The following is a 20,313-nucleotide window of genomic DNA, read 5'->3' as shown; positions in this document are numbered from 1 at the left end:
ATCTTTTAGAAGCAAGAGCTAGCACTGTCTAATGATCTGCCACTGGCTCATGCTTCCTTTTTATACAGCTGGCAATGCACACCAGTGATCTTGGTGGCACTGCAACCTAAAAATAAACTTTAAGTGATCCTGCCTATGGTACATATGTCTGTGACAAGCAGCTAGAACTGAAGATCAGTTCCTCGAACCATAGTCAAAGCCCCTTAGCACCTCATCTAAAATAAATCATTTCTAAACGTGAAGCCTAACTACAAATCATTTTTATTTGCAACTAGATTAGAATACAATTAAGTACTTCATATCAAGTATTCTAATATGATTGTGTAAAAAAAGCCTGAGAATATATTAGGAATGTACATAAATTATAAAAGATGATTAGAAAAAAACCCTTGCAAGTTCTGGGGTTGTAATCAGCCTCAAATTAAATTGTGTATTTGTTTCCTGTTGCCTGAAAAACAGAAAGTTATTTATGTAATTATGTAAACAAAGTTGACTGAAAATGCTAGTGTTTCATTATGAACCCTCCCCAGCACATCTCCCCCACGCACTGACAAGGAATAAAAACGTATTTGTTAAACGTGCTTGGATTTTAGCTGAAATTTCCTACGACACCAACGCTCAAGTGTTAAGCAAATATGCTAATTAAAGTTTTATTTCCTTAAGCTAAAGTGTAAAAACAGTAATATGTGGGGTTTGTGTTTTGGAGCTGAAAGCAGTAATTATAAGCTAGTCTGGAACTGCTGTGCACATTGTAATAAGATAGAGTTTGTTGATCCTGCCATGATTCTATTACTCTAAATCCCAGCTAGGTCTTATTGTTCCAATCTGATATCCTGAATGGCTTAAATTGTGATGGTACAAGCAGATTTAGAGCAGCCTCCCAGATGGTTCTTTTTAACTGTTAGAGATTGTCTTCTGCTGAGCAGATAATCAACTAAAGACCTGTAGATGATATTATTACCAGTAAAGAGCCGTACAGAACTGCAGCAGCTGCACAGGCATTTCAGTGTACCTGCTGGAGGGCAACCAAGCAAGATGGCAACTCTTTTATTTCGGTTCTTTTTTTTGTTTTTTTCCAGTCATTGTAAGTGTATGTGTGTTTACGTTTTATCAACTAATCGTGGTTGAACTACAGAATTGCTTGTGCATACTTGTTGGAAGACTACAGGAGAGGACAGTGGGTACGGAATCATGAACTGGGAATCTGCAAGTACGACTGTACAAGGCAGTGCTTAAGAAAATAGGAGGACCAACCAAGTGGTATTTTTAAACAATGTTGCTGTCCGTAGAAAAGATAAACTGTTTGGAGCTCTTTGGAGTAGATTTAGTAAGATGTTGGCCCCATGCAAAGGTTCTTCCTCTCTAAGTAGAATAGAAAAAAAAATACCCAAACTATTAAGAAACGTCTAGCAAATCTAGCGCTTTATGTTTAGTTTACAGTGCCATGAAAAAGTATTTGCCTCCTGTCTGATTTTCTGTATTTTTGCACATTTTTCACATTGTATTTGGTCAGATTTTTTTGTGGGTTGTAGTAGTATATAGAGGGAGTCTGAGAGAAAAAATGACACCAAAGTTCGGTGCTTCTTTCATTTGTTTGGTGTGCAAGGTAATCAAACATGCAATCTTCAGGTGTGAAAAAGTTATTGCCCCCCCTAGTTAACTCAACCCAATTAAAGGGATAATTAGGGTCAGCTGTTTGTGTACTTTGATTAACAACCAGGCCTGATTTGGGCCAGCCCTGCCCAATATAAATCTGACTAACTTTGACCCTTCCATCAGAGTGAAGTTGTCAGCACACAGGTTCTAGAGGTACATCATGACACAAACAAACACTGCATTCCACAGTAAGAACCTCATACCAACGGTCAAGCATGGTGGTAGTAGTGTCATGGTTTGGGGATGCTTTGCTGCATCAGGACCTGGACTCCTTGCCATCATTGAAGGAACCATGAATTCTGCTCTGTATCAGAGAATTCTACAGGAGAATGTCAGGCCATCCATCCGTGAGCTGAAGCTGAAGCACAGCTGGGTCATGCAGCAAGACAATGATCCCAAACACACAAGCAAGTCTACATCAGAATGGTTGAAGAACAAGAAATTTAAAGTTTTGGAATGGCCTCGTCAAAGTCCAGACCTAAACCCCATTGAGATGTTGTGGCAGGACTTGAAACTAGCAGTTCATGCTCGAAAACCCACAAATGTCACTGAGTTGAAGCAGTTCTGCATGGAGGAGTGGGCCAAAATTCCTCCACGACACTGTGAGAGACTATTCAATAACTACAGGAAGCGTTTGTTTGCAGTTATTGCTGCTAAAGGTGGCGTAACCAGTTAAGGGGGCGATTACTTTTTCACACGGGGCATTGGGTGTTGCATAATTTTCTTTAATAAATAAATGAAATATGTATCACATTTTTTTATTATTTGTTCACTCAGGGTTCCTTTTATCTAATATTAGGTTTTGGTTGAAGATCTGATAACATTCAGTGTCAAAAATATGCAAAAATGCAGAAAATCAGACGGGGCAAATACTTTTTCACGGAACTGTACATTGTATTGAAATGAGTGGTTATTTATAAATGTTATTGTCTGAAAGATAACTTGGGCAAATCTAAATAAATATGTGGATCTTTTTGTTTGCTTCTTCATTACTGAAATATAACCCAAGTTGAATATATGAATACAGAATACAGTTTGATGCATTTAAAATAAAACCATGCACATCAAGGTGCTCTTAAAATGGGGCTGTTGATTGTACTGGCCTATTATGTTTGATTTCTAATTGGTAAATTGATCATTAATGGCAGTAAGACTCAAGATTGTAGTGTTGAGTGTGTCCTTTTTAGACAGCTTTATCTATGAAGTTAGACCATACTGCAGTGACAGGTAACCTTCTGCCCTTGGGTATTTAATACTGGAGCTGCATATAATAGGCTTATTTTTTCCCAGTCCTGCTATAGTTTAATGCACTTTGTTATGGTGTATGTGTATGTATGTGTGTGTATATATATATATATAGATATAGATATATATATATATATATATATTAGAAAAAAGACATCTGTGCACTGCAATGCTCAACCTCAATGAGGTGCTGACTATATAAGGTAATTGTATATTAAAACAAAAGAAAGTCTGTTTGGGCTTACGCTCACTTCTCAAATCGATCCACCAACCTTGATTTATAGATTGAAGTCCAGAAGACCAATTGGTCGCACACTCAAAATCAGGACAAGATTTACTGTAGTCTTTTAAAACAATATTTTCTTCATTTTATGAGTTAAAACATGTTTTTTACTAAACCGAGCAAACAAGCAAAAAGGTAGTAGAACAAACAAAAAGAAACTACGCGTTTCGACACAACAGGTCTCTTTATTTATAATGGCTTTTTCATTTCCTAATGTATTTGTTATTTGCATTTCAAAGTGTATTAGGTTATTTGTGTGATATTCTGTACTGCGCATAGTACCTCTTTATACCAAATAGTTGGTCTACGCATGTCTCCGGGCACCATACAAAACAGATGAGAAGACAAGTTTGCCAGTGTGCCGCCAACCCAGCCACCCATCAGTTCGGGCTAAGAGGGGATCGCTCAGTTCCCATGCCCACTTCTGTCTGCTCATGTCTTTTGGTTAGGTTTGCTTTAGGCTAGTGTGGCTTCTGTGTCAAACCACTGAAGCACTAGCAACATCATAAATAGTGTGACAAAAACATATTTATTTAGTTTAGTGTCTAGAAAGCAAAGAATACGCCTACACCTACCTACGATGAGTGTACAGTTTACTTGGAACAGCAATTATATATATATATATATATATATATATATATATATATATATATATATATAATTCATAATATATTGTATGCTTGAGCAATGCAGTTTATAATCATTTAATTACACTATAACTGCTACAAATAATACTGTAAAAAACTGTTAAATATTGCCAACACCTGTTGCCCTTATTTAATATGAAGCATAATATTTTTCTTGCCAGCAGTAATGCTGAACATATCCAACAGGTGGGATTCCAAGTTAATTTGCTGGCACTTCTTTCAAGCTGCAAATGCATGGTGGTGCCACCTCTGCATTCATTCAAATATCATACTCTTAAATGAACCTATGTGTGGTTCGGGGGTTTTACAAATTGATCTTTAATGTTTACATAATAATAATATGAGGAATAAATTATACCAAAGTGTGCATTATTATTATTTTTATTACTTGTTTATCCAAGGCGACTTACAGAGAGTAGGGTGTGTGAACTATGCATCAGCTGCTATGCATCATCATCTCACCCGAAAGACGATGACTTGCTTAGGGTCACGCAATGAGTCAGTGGCTGAGCCGGGATTTGAACCAGGGACCTCCGGATTATAAGCCCTTTTCTTTAACCACTGGACCACACAGTACTGAGGGCTTTTGGTGGCAAGGTAAATGACGAGACCAAAGGCCGAGTATCCATGTCACCCTTAGCCCGAGATACAATGAACATGCTTTTTTATTGTACACTGGTGTAGTTTATTTGTTATATTTGGTTGCAGCCATTTACATTAGCTTGAAAAGGTAGCACAAGACCATTTCCCTTCCCTTGGTTTTTATGCTTTTGTTTTGCCTCTAAACTTTCTTTTGTTTTTGTGAAGTCTGTTTGGTAACTGTAGTAAATTGAACTTTCATATTTGTGTCGCTTTAAATACCTGTCTGTGCTTCCCAGTATACCGCGGAGGGTGTGCGGATCAAATTCTTCTCCGTTTTGACGCCTCACTGACTGGATACATTTCGCTAGTATGCTGTTGAGTTGCTGTATGTTCCTGTTTTCACCATTTTCGTTCAGGTACGCTTTTAGTACATTTCTATCACTCAGCAGCACTTGTGACAGCATTTTCCTGATTTTCAACGAACACCTCTCTGTCTTCATCAATAGTATTTTGAAATCTGGTCATCATTTGTATTTAACTGCCAGTTTGTGTGCTCTGTGGTGAAGTCAGTGAAGATGACCTATACATAATAAACCTTATAATCTTACAGCTCTACATAATTAGACTGTAAACTCTGTGAGTTCCAATAGAATCTATAGCTGTAAACGGCTTCTACTGATTATAATAATAATAATGCTGTTATCACTTTAGCCATTGAAAAACAAGAGAAGTGGGTTTAATCCAAGCTGAGGCTTTGGGCACATTAAGTAAGTGAGTCGCTCAGAGCAGCTCAGTGAAAGAACCCACTTAACGGCATGCTCCGTTCCGCTCCCCCTGAGCAGCTCAGTGATCCGAGTGAACAGAAACATTCTCACCCTGAGCCGCCCAGTTACTTAATGCTCCCACTGACTCAGTTGTAACCCTGGATGAAATCACCTGCTTTGTCCTACACGACTTGAATTGGGTGGAAGCCGGACCCCCACTGCATGTAGCTTCTCATTTGGGCTGTCCTTGGGGAAATAATAACTAAATTAGTAAATCCCAAACCCTTGGCGCCATATTAATCCTCTCAACCCCCCCCCATTGTTAAACATGATCTTTTATTTGGCTGAAACAGTAGTTTTCAATTTACACAAGTCAGCTGCCAATTGCTATGCATTACCATTAATTTCTGATATAAGCCTTTAAAAAAAAAAAAAAAAAAAAAAAAAAAGTTAATGAAAGACTTAATAGTTTGATACATTGGACACTAAATGAGGTTGGCACCAGCTGTTGTACTCCATTTATGAAACATCTAGATGAATACCGTCTGGCACCAGACTACTACCAGGCAGTAATTAGTATAGCTAACATCTCAGATGAAAGAGTCAAGTCTAGGTCAGCAAAAGACTTCAAGGGTCTTATCGGGTTAGGGTTGGAGGGCAATCTCTCTCCTAGCTTAATCTGATGCCATGTCTGGGGAGATTTGCTGAAGTCTTCAGCAACCTTTGGCCTGGAGGTGTTGCTCCTGGTCACATGCCAGCTTCATTATTACTGTCTGTTTTAGATGTGCGTTGGACATTGTGAGTGGCAGCCTCGCCATGGAGTTAATGTACAAATGTGCACAGATGATCAGCTGTGTGGCACAGATGAAAGATTATATCTTAAACCCCTTTGACATTCCAGCCCTGCCAGCAAGGACTTTATTGAAATGAAATTTGATGATGCAAAAAAGAAGAAGAAAAAAAATAGGAAAATCTATATTGGTACTGTGAGTATAGCCTGGCTTGCGGTCACCCTGGGCATTTCAATGCGATTTCCCTCTAGGATTGAGCTCTTTTAAATGAAATGTACAATCTTTGCGTGATGGCTTTATTTGAATGGAGATTTGGTGGGGGAGCTGTGTTTTGCGTCCCAATTACAGTAAATCATAATACTCTGAGGCAAAGGTTTTTCATCTATTTTGCAATTAGACCCATCGCAACATTCTATTAAGTTGGTACAGCTCTGGTTAACCTGTGCCCACAGCAGAGCTTCCCCGTGGAAACAATGTGGTAACAGAAGGGCTGTTCTCTCTTTAGCCTGTTTAATCTCATCCTTTTTGATCATTCTCAGGTTTTGTGTGTGTATTCAACAAAAATGTATTATTTGAACACAAAGATCAAAAAAATAGGAGCTGTTGCTGAGTTTGAAGAAGAAGAATGAAAGCAGTGAGCTTTAATAAAACATTTTTGAGAAAATAGTATACCATGTATTCAACTGTTATTGGAAATAGATTAATGAAAACTACAGATGTTATTTGTATGCCATGTATAAGTTTATGCACAATAATGAAATATGGATTGGTTTACATTTTTATTGACAGGAATCAATAGTCTATTAACTGTTAAGGTAAGTTTGTCCTAAACTGATTCATTTTTAATACATACTTGAACAAAATGAATACTCTTTTATCTTTGTTGTCTGTCTGTAATCTGTGTGCCTGATTGTCACAACGTTTAGCGATTTTACGTAAATAGTTGAAAAAATAAATAAGTGCAAAACTGTAAGACAGCAGTATTAAAGCTGTTTTGTATTTTTTAATTTATGTATTTATTTATTTTTCTTCAAACTCATAGGCCTTCTATATATAGACGGCAACCATAATGGCAACTCTAGCGTTTGACAGCTCTGCAATATCTGCACAAAAATAACGTACATGGCCTTTTCATAGTTCCTTCAAAGGGGATGCTGACCCCCATTTCCATCGTTTTTAATCACTGCTTGGTTAATAATGTGTATTATCGGTTACAAGTCCAACATTTGCAGCCAGGGTTTGCTGCTCTGTTACTTACTTGCGTTGCCTAATGAAAATGTACAAATAAAAGGGGGTTCGGCAACACCCAGCAGCATTCAGGACTTGGCCTCAGTCCAGGTTTCTGGCCGTTCTGCCACACTTAGTTCCAGATCACTGCTCATGGAAGGCAGCAACGGCACGGCTTTGCATTGACCTATTGGCCATGACCACTCCTACCTCATTCCAATGATTTCTTTCAGATTTCTTCTTTTAATATAAATCGGAGCCACAATTGCGGCATTAATACTTGCTCAGAGGAACATGTTTTAAAGCAAACAAACAAAAAAACTGTTTTATGTTCTTTCACACTACTGCAATGGTTTTACTTCCAAGATCCAATTTAAAAGCAGTATTTGTATTTGGCATTTAAGATATGTAAATGTATTTTCAAATGAATAAACCTGAACAAAGCAAAAAAAAAAAAAAGCTTTGTATTTGAGGAGTAGGTGTAGGGGGAGGATTGTGAACATGAACCTTCCCTCGCTCGTCCATGTAGCAACACTTCATTATGACATCTAGCAAGTAGTGGACCAGCCAGCAGTAGACACTTCTGCTGGGTATGACAGAGCTGGTGAAGATTACTACTTTTGATTTTTACAGTAATGCAGAAGACTTGTTACAGTTTGCATATTGGGTTTGTGTGATGTAGTCCTTGCTGTAAGTGGGGTAAATAAAGTCATTGTGACTGCTCTTTAAGTGTTTTTAGTGTGTTACCCACTGTGAGGTCAAACTAAGTTTTGGTAATGAATATTGCTAAAGTAACATTAATAATAATAATAATAATAATAATAATAATAATAATAATAATAATAATAATAATAATACATTTTATTTCACACACCCTAGTCTCTGTAAGTCGCCTTGGATAAAGGCGTCTGCTAAATAAACAAATAATAATAAAAATCAAAAGTTAAAATAAATCAGCAAAAGCAATCTTAAAAAGGTGTGTCTTTAAGTGAGATTTAAAAATATCCACAGACTCAGAATCTCGAATAGATCTGGGCAGCATGTTCCACAGTTGCGGGGCGGCACTACAGAAAGCTCCGTCTCCCATTGTTTATTCATATTGTATTAAAATATATCCTTCTACTTCTAAAAGTTATTAAATCAACTTCATATGAATAAACGTTCAAAAGCAATGTCTCTGTAACATCAGTGTTGAATAAATACATACAAAATGTGGGGGGGGGGGGGGGGTGAATTTACACGTTGAAAAAACAACTTTCACTTTTAAGTTCAGTATTTTTTGCCCTACATACGTTCAAATACAGCATATCAGTAACATCGGCACTGTTGGCTTTATTATACAGTCGAGTGGTTTGTCAACAGTCATTTCAAGTCCATTGAAAAGTAAAGGAGGACATTGTGTTTCTTGTCCTTGTGTTAAACTTGGAACATTGATTTTTTTTTTTTTTTTTCCTCATGCTTTTTGATATACAGCTATGGAGAGGTGACCTAACCACTTGTGAATGTGTTCAGTACTGTTGGTTCAAACACAGCGACTTGACTTCTCCCCTAACTCTTTATCTGTCACTTGATTGATTAAAACAAGCAGCTCTGTTTTTTTTACAGGTCATCAATAAATAATAATAAAAAAGAACTAAAAAGACAGAATGAAAGAAATAAGTGCTTGTTGGAAGATCAGTGTAAATTGTGTGAGTCATTCTCGAGTTTATATTAACTGGAGCCTGGCTCCTATGTATTGTGCAATAGTGTTAAATACTGTAAATAAACTCAATCACTTATTTGGTTCTGTCTCTTGATTCTCTTCCTGCTTCAAAAGAATGGTCATGCCACACAAACAACTAATTAAGCATACCCCGTGGAGTAACACAATTCCTCATGTTAATATGTGGGCCAAAATAGTGGATATCATTATTGTTAGGGAATAGTCTAAAAGGTCAATACCACTAATGCTACCACAAATGTCTCAATATATCTATAACCCTGTGATAGTGTCCTTTCTTCTTAAAAAATAAAAACAAATTAAAAAGTCAGTTTTTTTTCTTTTTTTTTTAAACGTACGTATTGAAACCACTCAATATGTTTTCCTATCTTGATTATTATTATTATTTATTTCTTAGCAGACGCCCTTATCCAGAACGACCTACAATCGTAAACAAAAAAAAAAAAAATAGTATATACTAAAGACGGATATCAAAATAAACATTTTTGTATAAAGTATATAAACTGAAATGTTTTTAAAACATAAGCATTTGATATACAGAACAGGAAAGCATAGAGTTCATCTTTTAAAACATGCTTTTCAAATATGTTTTTTCATTTTCTGTTGTTTAGCTTTGATTGGTACCCATCAATAAATAATAAAGTAATGCATTTGAATATTTTGTTTTGATGGTGCTTAAAAACAAAAGACATGCTTTGAAAGGACCCAGCACCTGGCATGAATTATATGAGCTGTAACCTTTAATAGTCAGGTGTTACTCTTAATAGAGTCTGGATTTTAGCAGCTCAAGTGATAAATTGTGTAAACCGCTGTGTTTTATATTTTGGGCGGTACTTCATGTTTCAGATTTATAAGTTGTAGCAATCGCTTGAACTTTCAAAAAATAGATGAAGTTAAACCAGGTTAATCTGTCATTAAACAGAATACTAAGGGAGGAATTCTTTCCTCGAGTAATAGGGATCAGTGTTCCAGTCTCGGTGTTCTCAGATTTGTTCTCAGGTTCTCTTTTTGTATTTCTAAAAATGAAATGTATAAAACGAAATACAGTATTAAAAGAAAATAAACTAATATGCATTAATATTTCAAAGGTTTTCCAGTGCTTATAAATTAAATTACTTATTTTCATATACAAATACATAATTCTGCATCATTTCCAAAGAAGTTTGTTTAAATGTTTAGCATTTTGTGGTGCTTGTGCTGTGAAGAAAGTACATGATTACATATATCAGTGTGGCAGGGCAGAGCCCTGCGTGTACATATGTGGGAAATGTACCATTATGATTGGGATGTATTGTTTCGTGTTCATTTGAAACAAGTGGTTGTTGTTATTGTTTTACAGCATGGATGGGGTTAAAATTTCCCATCCAGCTAAACAGAGGAGTAATGTAAAAAGTAAGATATAAAATAAATACAATTGCTACTCGTGCTGGATTTCGACCAGCACGATACTTGTTTTTTGTTTGAACCAGTGTGTTGTTTTCTTTGGTAAAGTGTTTTGTTTTGTGTAGACATTTTATTTATAATAAAAGTAAGAGTGCATTGGCGACTCACCCGCAGTACTTGTGTGTGTCAACTTCCTGGTCTGTGATGTCACCCACTCAGCCATCCTGTCACAATCAGCCAGAGTCCATGTAAGGAAGAAATGTGAAACATGTGCTGTCTGACCAAATAGATTTTACTATGAAATGAAATGAAAAACAAAAAGTGCTCTTCAAGACGCGTACCGTTATTGATAACAGAGCAAACATGCACATTCAAATCAGTAAACAAACGGTAAACGTTAATCATTCAACTGTAGTCTGCTGCATAAGCAAGTGTTGCTTAAATGATGCTGGTCTTAGTGATTTTTTAATAGTAAACTATAATAAGAAATTAGATCAGTCACCAGGAGAGCTGCTTGAAATATACAAAACACCTGTTTACCTGTTTCCAAGTGATTCACAGAGATGCAAAGTAGCATATACATGTAAAACACAGTAATGCACTATATTAATATGAATAAGCAAAGTCTTAATCCAGCCCCACTATCTATAATTCAATATAATTTTTAAGGAATTTTTCAATTCCTATTGTTTTCAACAAGTAGTCTGCCAGGCAGTATTCCTTGTAGACCTTTATGTCCGGTTTGAAGCCAGCATGGAGACTTGTACGGTATATAATTTACACCCGTGTGCCTTTTATAGCCAATGGCAGACTTGACTGTAAATGGCTTGTGACAATGTAAAAGCCCTGCTGGTGCACAGGTGTGTGTGGCGGCGGTGGGAGGCGGGGGTTAAATTAATCCCTGCGAAAACGTGGGGATGTGGCTGGAGCCTTAAATTGAATAAGGTTTATAAATAGGGTGATCATGGGGTTTAGTTTAGAGGATTGTGATGGTGAAGGAACGGTGTGGTGGTTTTTGTGTGCTTGTTGTTTTTGTGCATTGTGTAAATAAATGCGCATGAGCGCTTATCTGTAGGGTTTCTGGTCTCTGCGTCTCCTTGCCGTACAGGCATTCCAGTGTAAGTTGTCTTTTGGTAACAAGATCAAACCAGATTGTTAAATCAAAGAATGCTGCCTCGAGAGATTTTAACCAAGGATACTGCAACTCTATTTGAAAAGTTCTGTAATACATGAACACTTGGTTGATCTAAAATCTTATTTTCGCTGTGAAATTGAATTGTAATGTCAAATATAAGCTGGTCAGTTGTCCATGAGCAGATGTTTTCATGGGTCGGTAATTGTTGATGACCTGTTGATTCAGTTTTTTTTTAAGTCTGGGGTAACTCTTGCCTGCTTCCACATGTGAAGGCATTTTCCTTGCATTTAAATCAAAGTTCATATGTACAGTAATTGGTTCAACAAGGTCATAAACAGCAGATCAGTAATCAGCGTGGCACATAAATGCCTAAATTGCTGCCCCCCTATTAATGCTATTAGTGTGTTCTTTGATGTAATTTGTCATGTAGTGATTAGAATAACAGCAGGAATACTCTTCACGCTTGATTGATGTGGGCATGTTGTTTGCTTAAAAAAAAACACTTTTCATTTTCCCAAAGCTATCATAAAAGACCTCCTGCCCTGGCTGCTTTTGGAGAACACTGATAACACTGAGTTTGCAGTGCATGCTGGTAGCTTTAATGACACAAATCGAAACATCATTTTGTCCTTTAGCTGAAATGTTGCCAATAAAGCAGAAAACAAGCAGGGCCTGAAAGCGTTGGAAGCTAATCTCTTGATAACGACGTACTCTTACATTATCTACTTGTAGTTTTTGAAAATGGTTTAGAAAAAAAATAACATGAGCGAAGCCGGTGGCGAACAAAAGACTGCAATGATTGATATGATTGTTTAAGTACCTGTTGTACATGCATTTATGTAGCACAGTTTCCTTGATTGCACAGTAATTTTGTCGTAGGCTGGAGCCATACCTGCACTTGCCATTTTAGCGGCCGTAAGGGTACACACATTTTCTCTTTGTGTGTGTGTGTATGTATGTATGTATGTTTCCAAATTGGTCTTGTTTAACACTTCAGTGTCCTACAATCAATTTTACACTAAAATATACTGAGTATCAAAATAAACTTATCACTTATATTTGAGCATCAAAAGATACGTATCACTTATATTTGAGCATCAAAAGAAACTTATCACTTATGTTTGGATAAAACTCACTAGATGTGATCGAAAACTGACAAACTCTGTTTTAGAGCAGGTGCAGTGACTTTTTATTGTGCTGATTAACAATTGACCTCACGAAGATGCTGCAAAATGATCTGTCGATCTTGGGCAGGTGTTGTGACTCTTGGTCTTCCAGTTTGTGGCCTGTCATTGACAGAGTGTGTCTGGTTATACCATCTCGCCAGGTTTGAAATTGCTGGCTGTGAGCACCCAAGACGGCGAGCCACAGTACCCTGCCCTAGTCCAGCCTACAACATGCCGATTGCACGAAGGCGCTGCTCTCTTGACAGACGTGGCATATTGTTTTTTTTCTGTGATTTTCTTTATTGCTTTTATTCAAGCTTGCAATTCAACAGTTGAAATCATATCCAGTGTCCAATCAACTGTCTCACTAATTATGTGATTAAGTGCATGTGTTCCAGTCATAGTCGCTTGAGTCACTCAAGCATGTCATGGTCAAGGATGAATGATCGAGGGATTAAAAGAAACCAAAAACATTTCGTCAATGTCTGTCATTTATATACCTTTTTTTTTTTTAATAAATGTGTTATAATAGTGATAAGTTTCTTTTGATGCTCGGTATATCATTTATCTGTGATAGTTCACTACATTCTTCTATATTTTAGCTATCTGGACACACTGCTTCTGCAAAGTATACTAGGGAGTTTGGTGCACACCTGTTTTCTAGGTCTCATTCATTTAACAGTGTGTGTAAAATGCACATTGCCTTCAAAAAACATGGTGGAAAAACAATTGCATTGTTTCGTCAAGCTTAAAAGCAGTGTCGAGCCCTTGCATGGTGTCAGTGCTCCTTGCAGTATAGCCATTATTATTATTATTATTATTATTTATTTCTTAGCAGACGCCCTTATCCAGGGCGACTTACAATCGTAAGCAAAAACATTTCAAGTGTTACAATACAAGTAATACAATAAGACGTCAGCATGCTATGGTAGATGCTAACTGCTCAGAAAACAGGTAACCAGGGGAAGAGGATTCTGATTTGTGGTAAGTGAAATAATGGCCTTCTTGTCTAATATGATTATGCAGAGTTGCCAAAGCCCTGAGCAAAGCTAATTTTAGCCATAATCTGCTTCTTAACCTTTTGAGAGCTAACAATAACACTGCCTACCAGGTGATTAATAACATTACTCCACAAGGTTCAGCAAAGGTAAACCAACACTGAAATAAACACGTGGAGAGGAAACTCTTAACTGGAGTATTTGTGGTTTTAAAATGAAGTTATCAACCTTTATGTGAACTTCCCAAGCTAGAGTAAAAAGCAGTTAGCAGAGATTCAACTAGAATATAAAATAGTGTAAACCCTGCTATTGATGTGATACAGCCATCTAAAACGTATTTGTATCAGGTAGTTTGTATCAGATGGCTTCTGTCGTATATCACATTAAGATACACTGCTTAATTGTTCTCACTTCACAAAATGTTATAGAATACTGTATAGGTTTATGTAAGATACAAGCTGATACCTACTCATGGGCAGCTGCTCTGGCCTTGTTAAAACATATAGTTTAACATGAATGATTAACCTCTCATGTGGTTCATATTAGCTTGTATCGTACAGAACGCTGTGCATGCAATATTCTCTATATATCGACCGGGACTGTAAGACTGCAACAAACCTCAGGGTAAAAGTGTGGAATATTGCCATCTTCTAATACTAGGTTCACACTTTTCTGCAAATCCTTTTCAAATGATCCCGGCTGACTCTGCAGCATTGCATATGCTTTCTGAGCCTTTGACTGATCAGGGCACAAACAACCATTCAAACCTACAAGCATTCTCTCAAGGGTTTCTGTAAGTAAGCACAGTGCTCTCCATTGTCTTTCAGGGAGTGTGCGTGGGCATATTTTAATAAGTGGCATACTGCTAAAAAGGGGTTTGGAAAACAAAGTGTATTTGCACAGTGTTTTACACGTTTCTACTGAATGCAACACACCAGTAAAACATTGGTACAGCGAGTTTTGTACAAATACACACAGGAGACAAAAGAGGGGATTTTATGAAAGTCCTAAAATTAAAGATTTTGTTTTGTGGATTTGTGCCACACTGGAGCACAATGTACGTGCCTTAAGCGTGCTGTTCTTATAAACGAATGCTAAACCTGATTGACACACAGTCCTGAAGCTGTTTTGCTGCATATTGTTTCAACTGAAATTACATTGAATCCGAATTGTAATCATGTTATCATACTGAAGAAATTCTATAATGACTGATATTGTCATAAACGCACTACACATCAGTTGAAGAATGCAATATTTAATGTACCATAATCGAATTGCCCAAAGTCTCATCTTGTTAGGAAACTTAATCAGCTGGAGACCTTTGGTAGTATAAAAACTTCTGTATCTTTACAAATACATTTTCAGATTCAATTATTTATTTACTTTAAAAAATATATATATGTATATACATATATATATATATATATATATATATATATACATACATATATATATATATATATATATATTTTTGTTACATAACTTCTGGATTTCAGTGTAATTAAGCAGCATCAAGAAACCTATTGTCTTGTTTAAGGCGTTTCTGTAGTCTGTTCCCACAGCTTCAACTACTGGAAAAAGTATTAACTACCATAAAAAAAATGATAAAATCATAACCCCAGGATTGATCATGAACACATAGATTCAGCATGGAATATTCCCAGCATCCCCCTAGGTAAAGATCTTATTTGCTTCAAACATTAGGGAAGGGTTGTAATATGTCTGTTCAGATCATTATTAAACAATAGTCTGGTATCTGCTAGGATTTCATCATTGAGGAGAATTGAGTTTTGTCTGTCTCCTTTTGTAAGGTTATTGTATAATAAACCTAAACAGCGTTAGGCTACTTTAAAATCAGAAATAGAAGTATTTTTGCTTCAAATCCATAATTTTAATTAAAAAGTTTGTTTCAGTCATTAGAATTCCACTATTGCTGCTTACAAACATTAAAGTCAATCAGAACTCCAGTAGCTTAGTGAATCAATATTTTTAATATGTTTGTGCTGCAGATTTTTGGGCTAATGGATCGCACCTATATTGATTTCCATGGGAAATGTTTGTATGATACTGAAATAATTAAAAAAAAGTCGGACATTATTGGTTTGGAGTTTCAAAGGAGATAGAAGGTATACAGATTGGTTATTGATGAAATTGCTGGGGGTGAGTGAACCTTGGGTACTTGAAATAAACTTACACCAAGCAGTCATTACAGGCTGCTGCCTTGGCCTCCCTCAACCTTGAGTCAGTCAATAACCTATTATAACAATGCAAATTGTGGCCAAATCAGAGATTTGACATATTGGAATTGCATTATTTTACAACCACTGGCTTATACATCATTATTGGTTTTGAACACAATATACATTATTTTCACCCATTGTTTCATGTGTACATTAATAGTTTAAAAAGACATGCTGTGAAATGTGGTGTATAACATTCCAGGATTTACAGTATATACTGATTCGACTTATATTTAAAGATAAGTGCAGTGAATGCATTAAAGAGTAGCTATTATAGCAGTTATTTGTACTAACTACGACTGTAAGTGAATTTGAACTAGAACAGTATGGTAACTGACTGCTAAGTAATGTGTTAATACCCACACCAAGTTTCTCAACAAGGGCAGCCAGTTCCTGCGAGTTGAGTTCCGTGCTAGAATTGAACTGGGTTATTGTCTGAAGATCTGTATTTTGTTTGATGGTGTTTCTGTTAATATCTTGATAGGCATTTTATGGAGGAAATACACAGTATGAATACCTCTCAAGAAACTTAGCATCTCATTTAATTAGTATAACTCTATGTACAGTACCGACATCTATTCAGGTATACCAAGATATTTAGTAAGTAAGGGGGTCTGAGTGAGGGAAAAATAGGCAATAAAATTGCCACCCCTAGTCGTTCTGTAAATCATTTGTCTTTTCCATCATTTGTGTCTGTACTATATGTATGTATGTACATACGTACGTGTGTGTGTTTGTGTTGTCTAACTATTCCATATTCAATGTATGCCTTTATGTTTTTTGTATTAAATACATGCTACATTTCTATATGTTCAAACTGGAGCTGTCCGCCTTCCTTGTTGCCTGGGCCACGCGGTGATGATGTCATCACTCGAGAGCCCCTTGATCCGCTCAGTAAAGGCTGTGTGATTTTCATATTAAGCTGTCTCCAGCCAGAGCCTGCTCTTCATGTATTCCCTATATTCTATAACCAGAAACTCTTGACTTCAAGCCTGCTTCTTTTTATTCACACTCCCTCCTGAGATACTCTCTGCACTCCACGGCAGCTTGTGCAAGCAGACCGGGGAGACGAGAAGGAGCAGGTTCACCCCACAAGCTGTTTGCCTGTCAGCATGCTAGCCTTCAGTGTGCTTTTCAGCTTCTAGCCCAGGAGTTGAAGGTCCTGTAGACAGAGCAGAGTAATTCAAATCAAATCAAATTGTATTTATATAGCGCCTTTCATACAAAAAGTATCTCGCAGCACTGTACAATACAAGGCAAAGAAAACCACAATAAAATACATTTGTGTAAGGATCCCAAGGCATGTCACATAAACTGCCAACAATTACACCATTCAATTAAAAACAATCTAATATGTTGAAAACAGCAATTAAAATAGATTTTAATTGTGAAAAAAAAGTTAGTATAAGCCGATAAATAAACTGAACTCCACAGTGCTGTGTTCTCATGGCTAAAATCAGCAACCAGCTTTATAGCGTGTTTAGTATTGTATTCATCCCATAGAGCGTCTTATTATGTACGATCAAGAGCATGCAGCAGTGATTGAAGTATGTTTAAGGATGATGTCATTGTGTTCCTATTCATAGAAAGTTTGCTGTACCATTATTTGAGGTAACATGGCTTGATATTTGTTTTGCATTCATGTGCAAATCATTAAACGTAAATGAATACTCTTAGTAACGCTAGTAACCGAACGATAAATAATTAAAATTGTAACCAGGTGGGGTGTGCCCCATAGCTCCTGTGCTATTTCCAAACGATACTCAACACAGTAGTTCAGAGCTTGAAGTACAACTGCAGCTTTTACTTTCAACCCCCGCTGATATGTTTTTAATAGGTTCTAGTGTTAGTTTACTTCTTCCTGGATCATTAAGCATGCATGCTCGCTTCCAACGAGGCCTCATGCTCTGAACTAGGATGGGGAAAATTAACCTTTGAGAGGCGGGGTGCATATTTGAATCCTGTGTCTTGGTTGGGTTTTCTCACAAGAGCTTTTGGGTTTGATGTAGTTAATAGACTGGTTGTATACGGGTCCCATGCACTCTCATAACCGCAGACATGTCAGCTTTCAGATTGACTTGGGTGATCTTGGGTGTTGTAGAATACATTGTGTGTAGGGGGTTTCTTATTATGAGAGACATTGTTTTGTACATTCAGTACAATGAGAGACACCCTGCACATCACTTATTATAACTTAGAAAAGAAGCAGCTTTTCAACAGCGTTCATCAGAAGGTCCCAAGTGAGTAGAGTACAGTGATTTGTGTTTAGTTTATAAGAACAGGAGGTTTTGAAAACCTATAAACATAACTAGAAACATCCCAACCTATTATCTTAAGTGGGTTATCTTATTGTAAATTACAAAAGAATAAGCTGGTAGTAAGGAGCTACTATTAAACACGAAAAAATGACGTTCTTTTTTAACTTTGGAATTGTGTTTGTTCTGTACTCGGGGGTGACATCTGTACGCAGGATAAGATGTATTGGAATTGTGTTTGTCTCATGCGTGATTTGTAAGGTTTTTTTTTTCTTGATAAATAGTCAAGAATGTCTTTATCACAAAGTAATCGATTAAAATGTTAGATTTAAAACTAAAAAATGAAACAAGGTTTCCTTAAGTGTTCTAAACAAAAAACAAATACATTTTTGGAGCCAGGTGAGAAATGAGTGCATGTGGCACACGGACTACACTGCAGTGAACAGTAGTTTGAAGGAGTATGTCCAGATCATGCCATTCCTATCCTAGAGTCTGCTACCTACCAGCCTCTACTGACATTAAAATATTAACAGCCAGAGGCTATTCCAATTATCTGTGTATGTTAATCCGGTAATCATTAAATTAACTTTTATATCCCCTGAAACTCCATCATTAAAAGAAAGGCTACAGCTGTTATGATGTCATTGTGACACGATTGTTTCCACACTACTTAATATGATATTATAATGGAGATAAATTGATTCCAAATACATTACTTTGGACCCTCCCCTCCAAAAAAAATAATTAAAAAAAAAAATACAAATTACTTCATTAACTGAAACAATTAAGTGTCCCGTCCTGTCTCCACCCCCCCCACCCCCACCCCCACCCCCCACCCCTTTCCTCTGCAGTGTTTGCAGTGATTATATGCATAATGTAGCATATTATTGTAAGATTTCCTTTTTAATCACACAGGGCTCCTTACAAGTGCAGCTGAAAAGGGCAAACAGAATTAGGGCTTTATATAGCTAAACAGGTTTGATTTGCTAAGCTCCCAGCATTCTAAAATACACAAATTTGTTCCACCAAGTTTTCCGATGGCTTGCAGATGGGCAATGATTAATCAGAGAGCTAACTGTGAAGTAGTTTGCAATTAAACTGGAAAGCTCTGAAGCATGCTAATTGAATCAGAAAATGAGAGACACTGAGCCGTAATTGGCTAGTTCTCATGCAGCAGGTGCCAGGCTACTCATCTGTGGAACAAGGTATTTAAGTCACATTAGCAGTAGTAAAAATACTCCTTGATATGGAACAGTTACATTTTCTGCTCATTTTCACCACGGATGTCAAAACAGACCCAACCCTGCCACACAGAGCAATCACAACTCGCAAGTTCAAAGCCACAGCTTTCCTGGAGTTATTTCTGCCGAGGGAGAAGTTGCAGTCAAAGGGTCGAAACTCAACAATTGCTATTACACTTAAAGAACAGGATTTGTAGTACTAGCTGTGAACATGTAAAGGTCACATTGTATTCTAAAAGATAATAACTGTTAAGTTTACAATATTTACTCTCCCGCGTCCATTCGAGAGGACAACCTTGGCCACTTTTTTTTTTGTAAGATATTTTGAGTAATTTTGGCAGTTGGGTTTTCCTTTTCTTTCGCTTCATGCTTCCTTCTTACAGTGTTGTCTTCTTTGTAGAAGGAAGAAGGGACTCACTTGGTGATGGGATATTGCCTCCTCATTCTGCCTGCCTGTTTGCTTGTCACTTGGCTGAGAGAGGAGCTCGCAGTCTTTTGTATCTAGCGAGTTGCTTCCTCATTCCATATACACTTGCGGATAAAACCTAAAAAGAAAGTGCAGAACAATGTCAAAGAAAAAAAAAAAAATATATATATATATATAAAAAAACAACAGCTGCAAGAACCAACAACAAGGACTAAGAACACCTCAGGAACGTTAGAAGACAATTCCAACACATCAATATCAAACTCTCTGTGCTAGCTCTTTATATATTCAGTGTAGAGCTACAGGGGTAAATCTGATGTCTTTATAGAGAATCCCCAGACAGAATATAGAGGGTTACTTCCATACCTATATGTGAAGGAAGTTAAAGAGCAACTTGTGGAGGAAATACTAATATATTTTTAATATTCTTTAGATTCACTAAGTTTTCTGTTTCAGTCATCACATCCCTTTAAAAATGAAACAGTTTGAGAAACCCATCTGGCCTCAATAGAGCTCTCAGAATCATGCCTAACTTTGAAGTATAATGGAGCTC

At 36.8% G+C, this 20,313-nt stretch overlaps 1 protein-coding gene across 3 annotated transcripts in view; it reads left to right on the top strand.

Moving 5' to 3' along the window:
• The window catches only part of LOC117404128 (cotranscriptional regulator FAM172A), a 173,171-nt gene that overhangs the window by 130,488 nt on the left and 22,370 nt on the right, over positions 1-20,313 (top strand). The window contains exon 11 of one of the 3 annotated variants that reach the window (XM_058987422.1): positions 4,710-5,015. The exons of the other annotated variants lie outside the window; for them this stretch is intronic. Within the exon in view, the coding sequence (XP_058843405.1) occupies positions 4,710-4,792 (83 nt within the window). The 3' untranslated portion in view covers positions 4,793-5,015. Of the gene's footprint in view, positions 1-4,709; positions 5,016-20,313 lie in introns of those variants that run through there. 3 annotated transcript variants of the gene reach the window in all.

This window comes from Acipenser ruthenus, chromosome 2, assembly GCF_902713425.1.
Source record: "Acipenser ruthenus chromosome 2, fAciRut3.2 maternal haplotype, whole genome shotgun sequence".
NCBI lineage: Eukaryota > Metazoa > Chordata > Actinopteri > Acipenseriformes > Acipenseridae > Acipenser > Acipenser ruthenus.
Note: the sequence above shows the minus strand (reverse complement) of the source record. Positions and strands in the feature narration are given on the sequence as shown.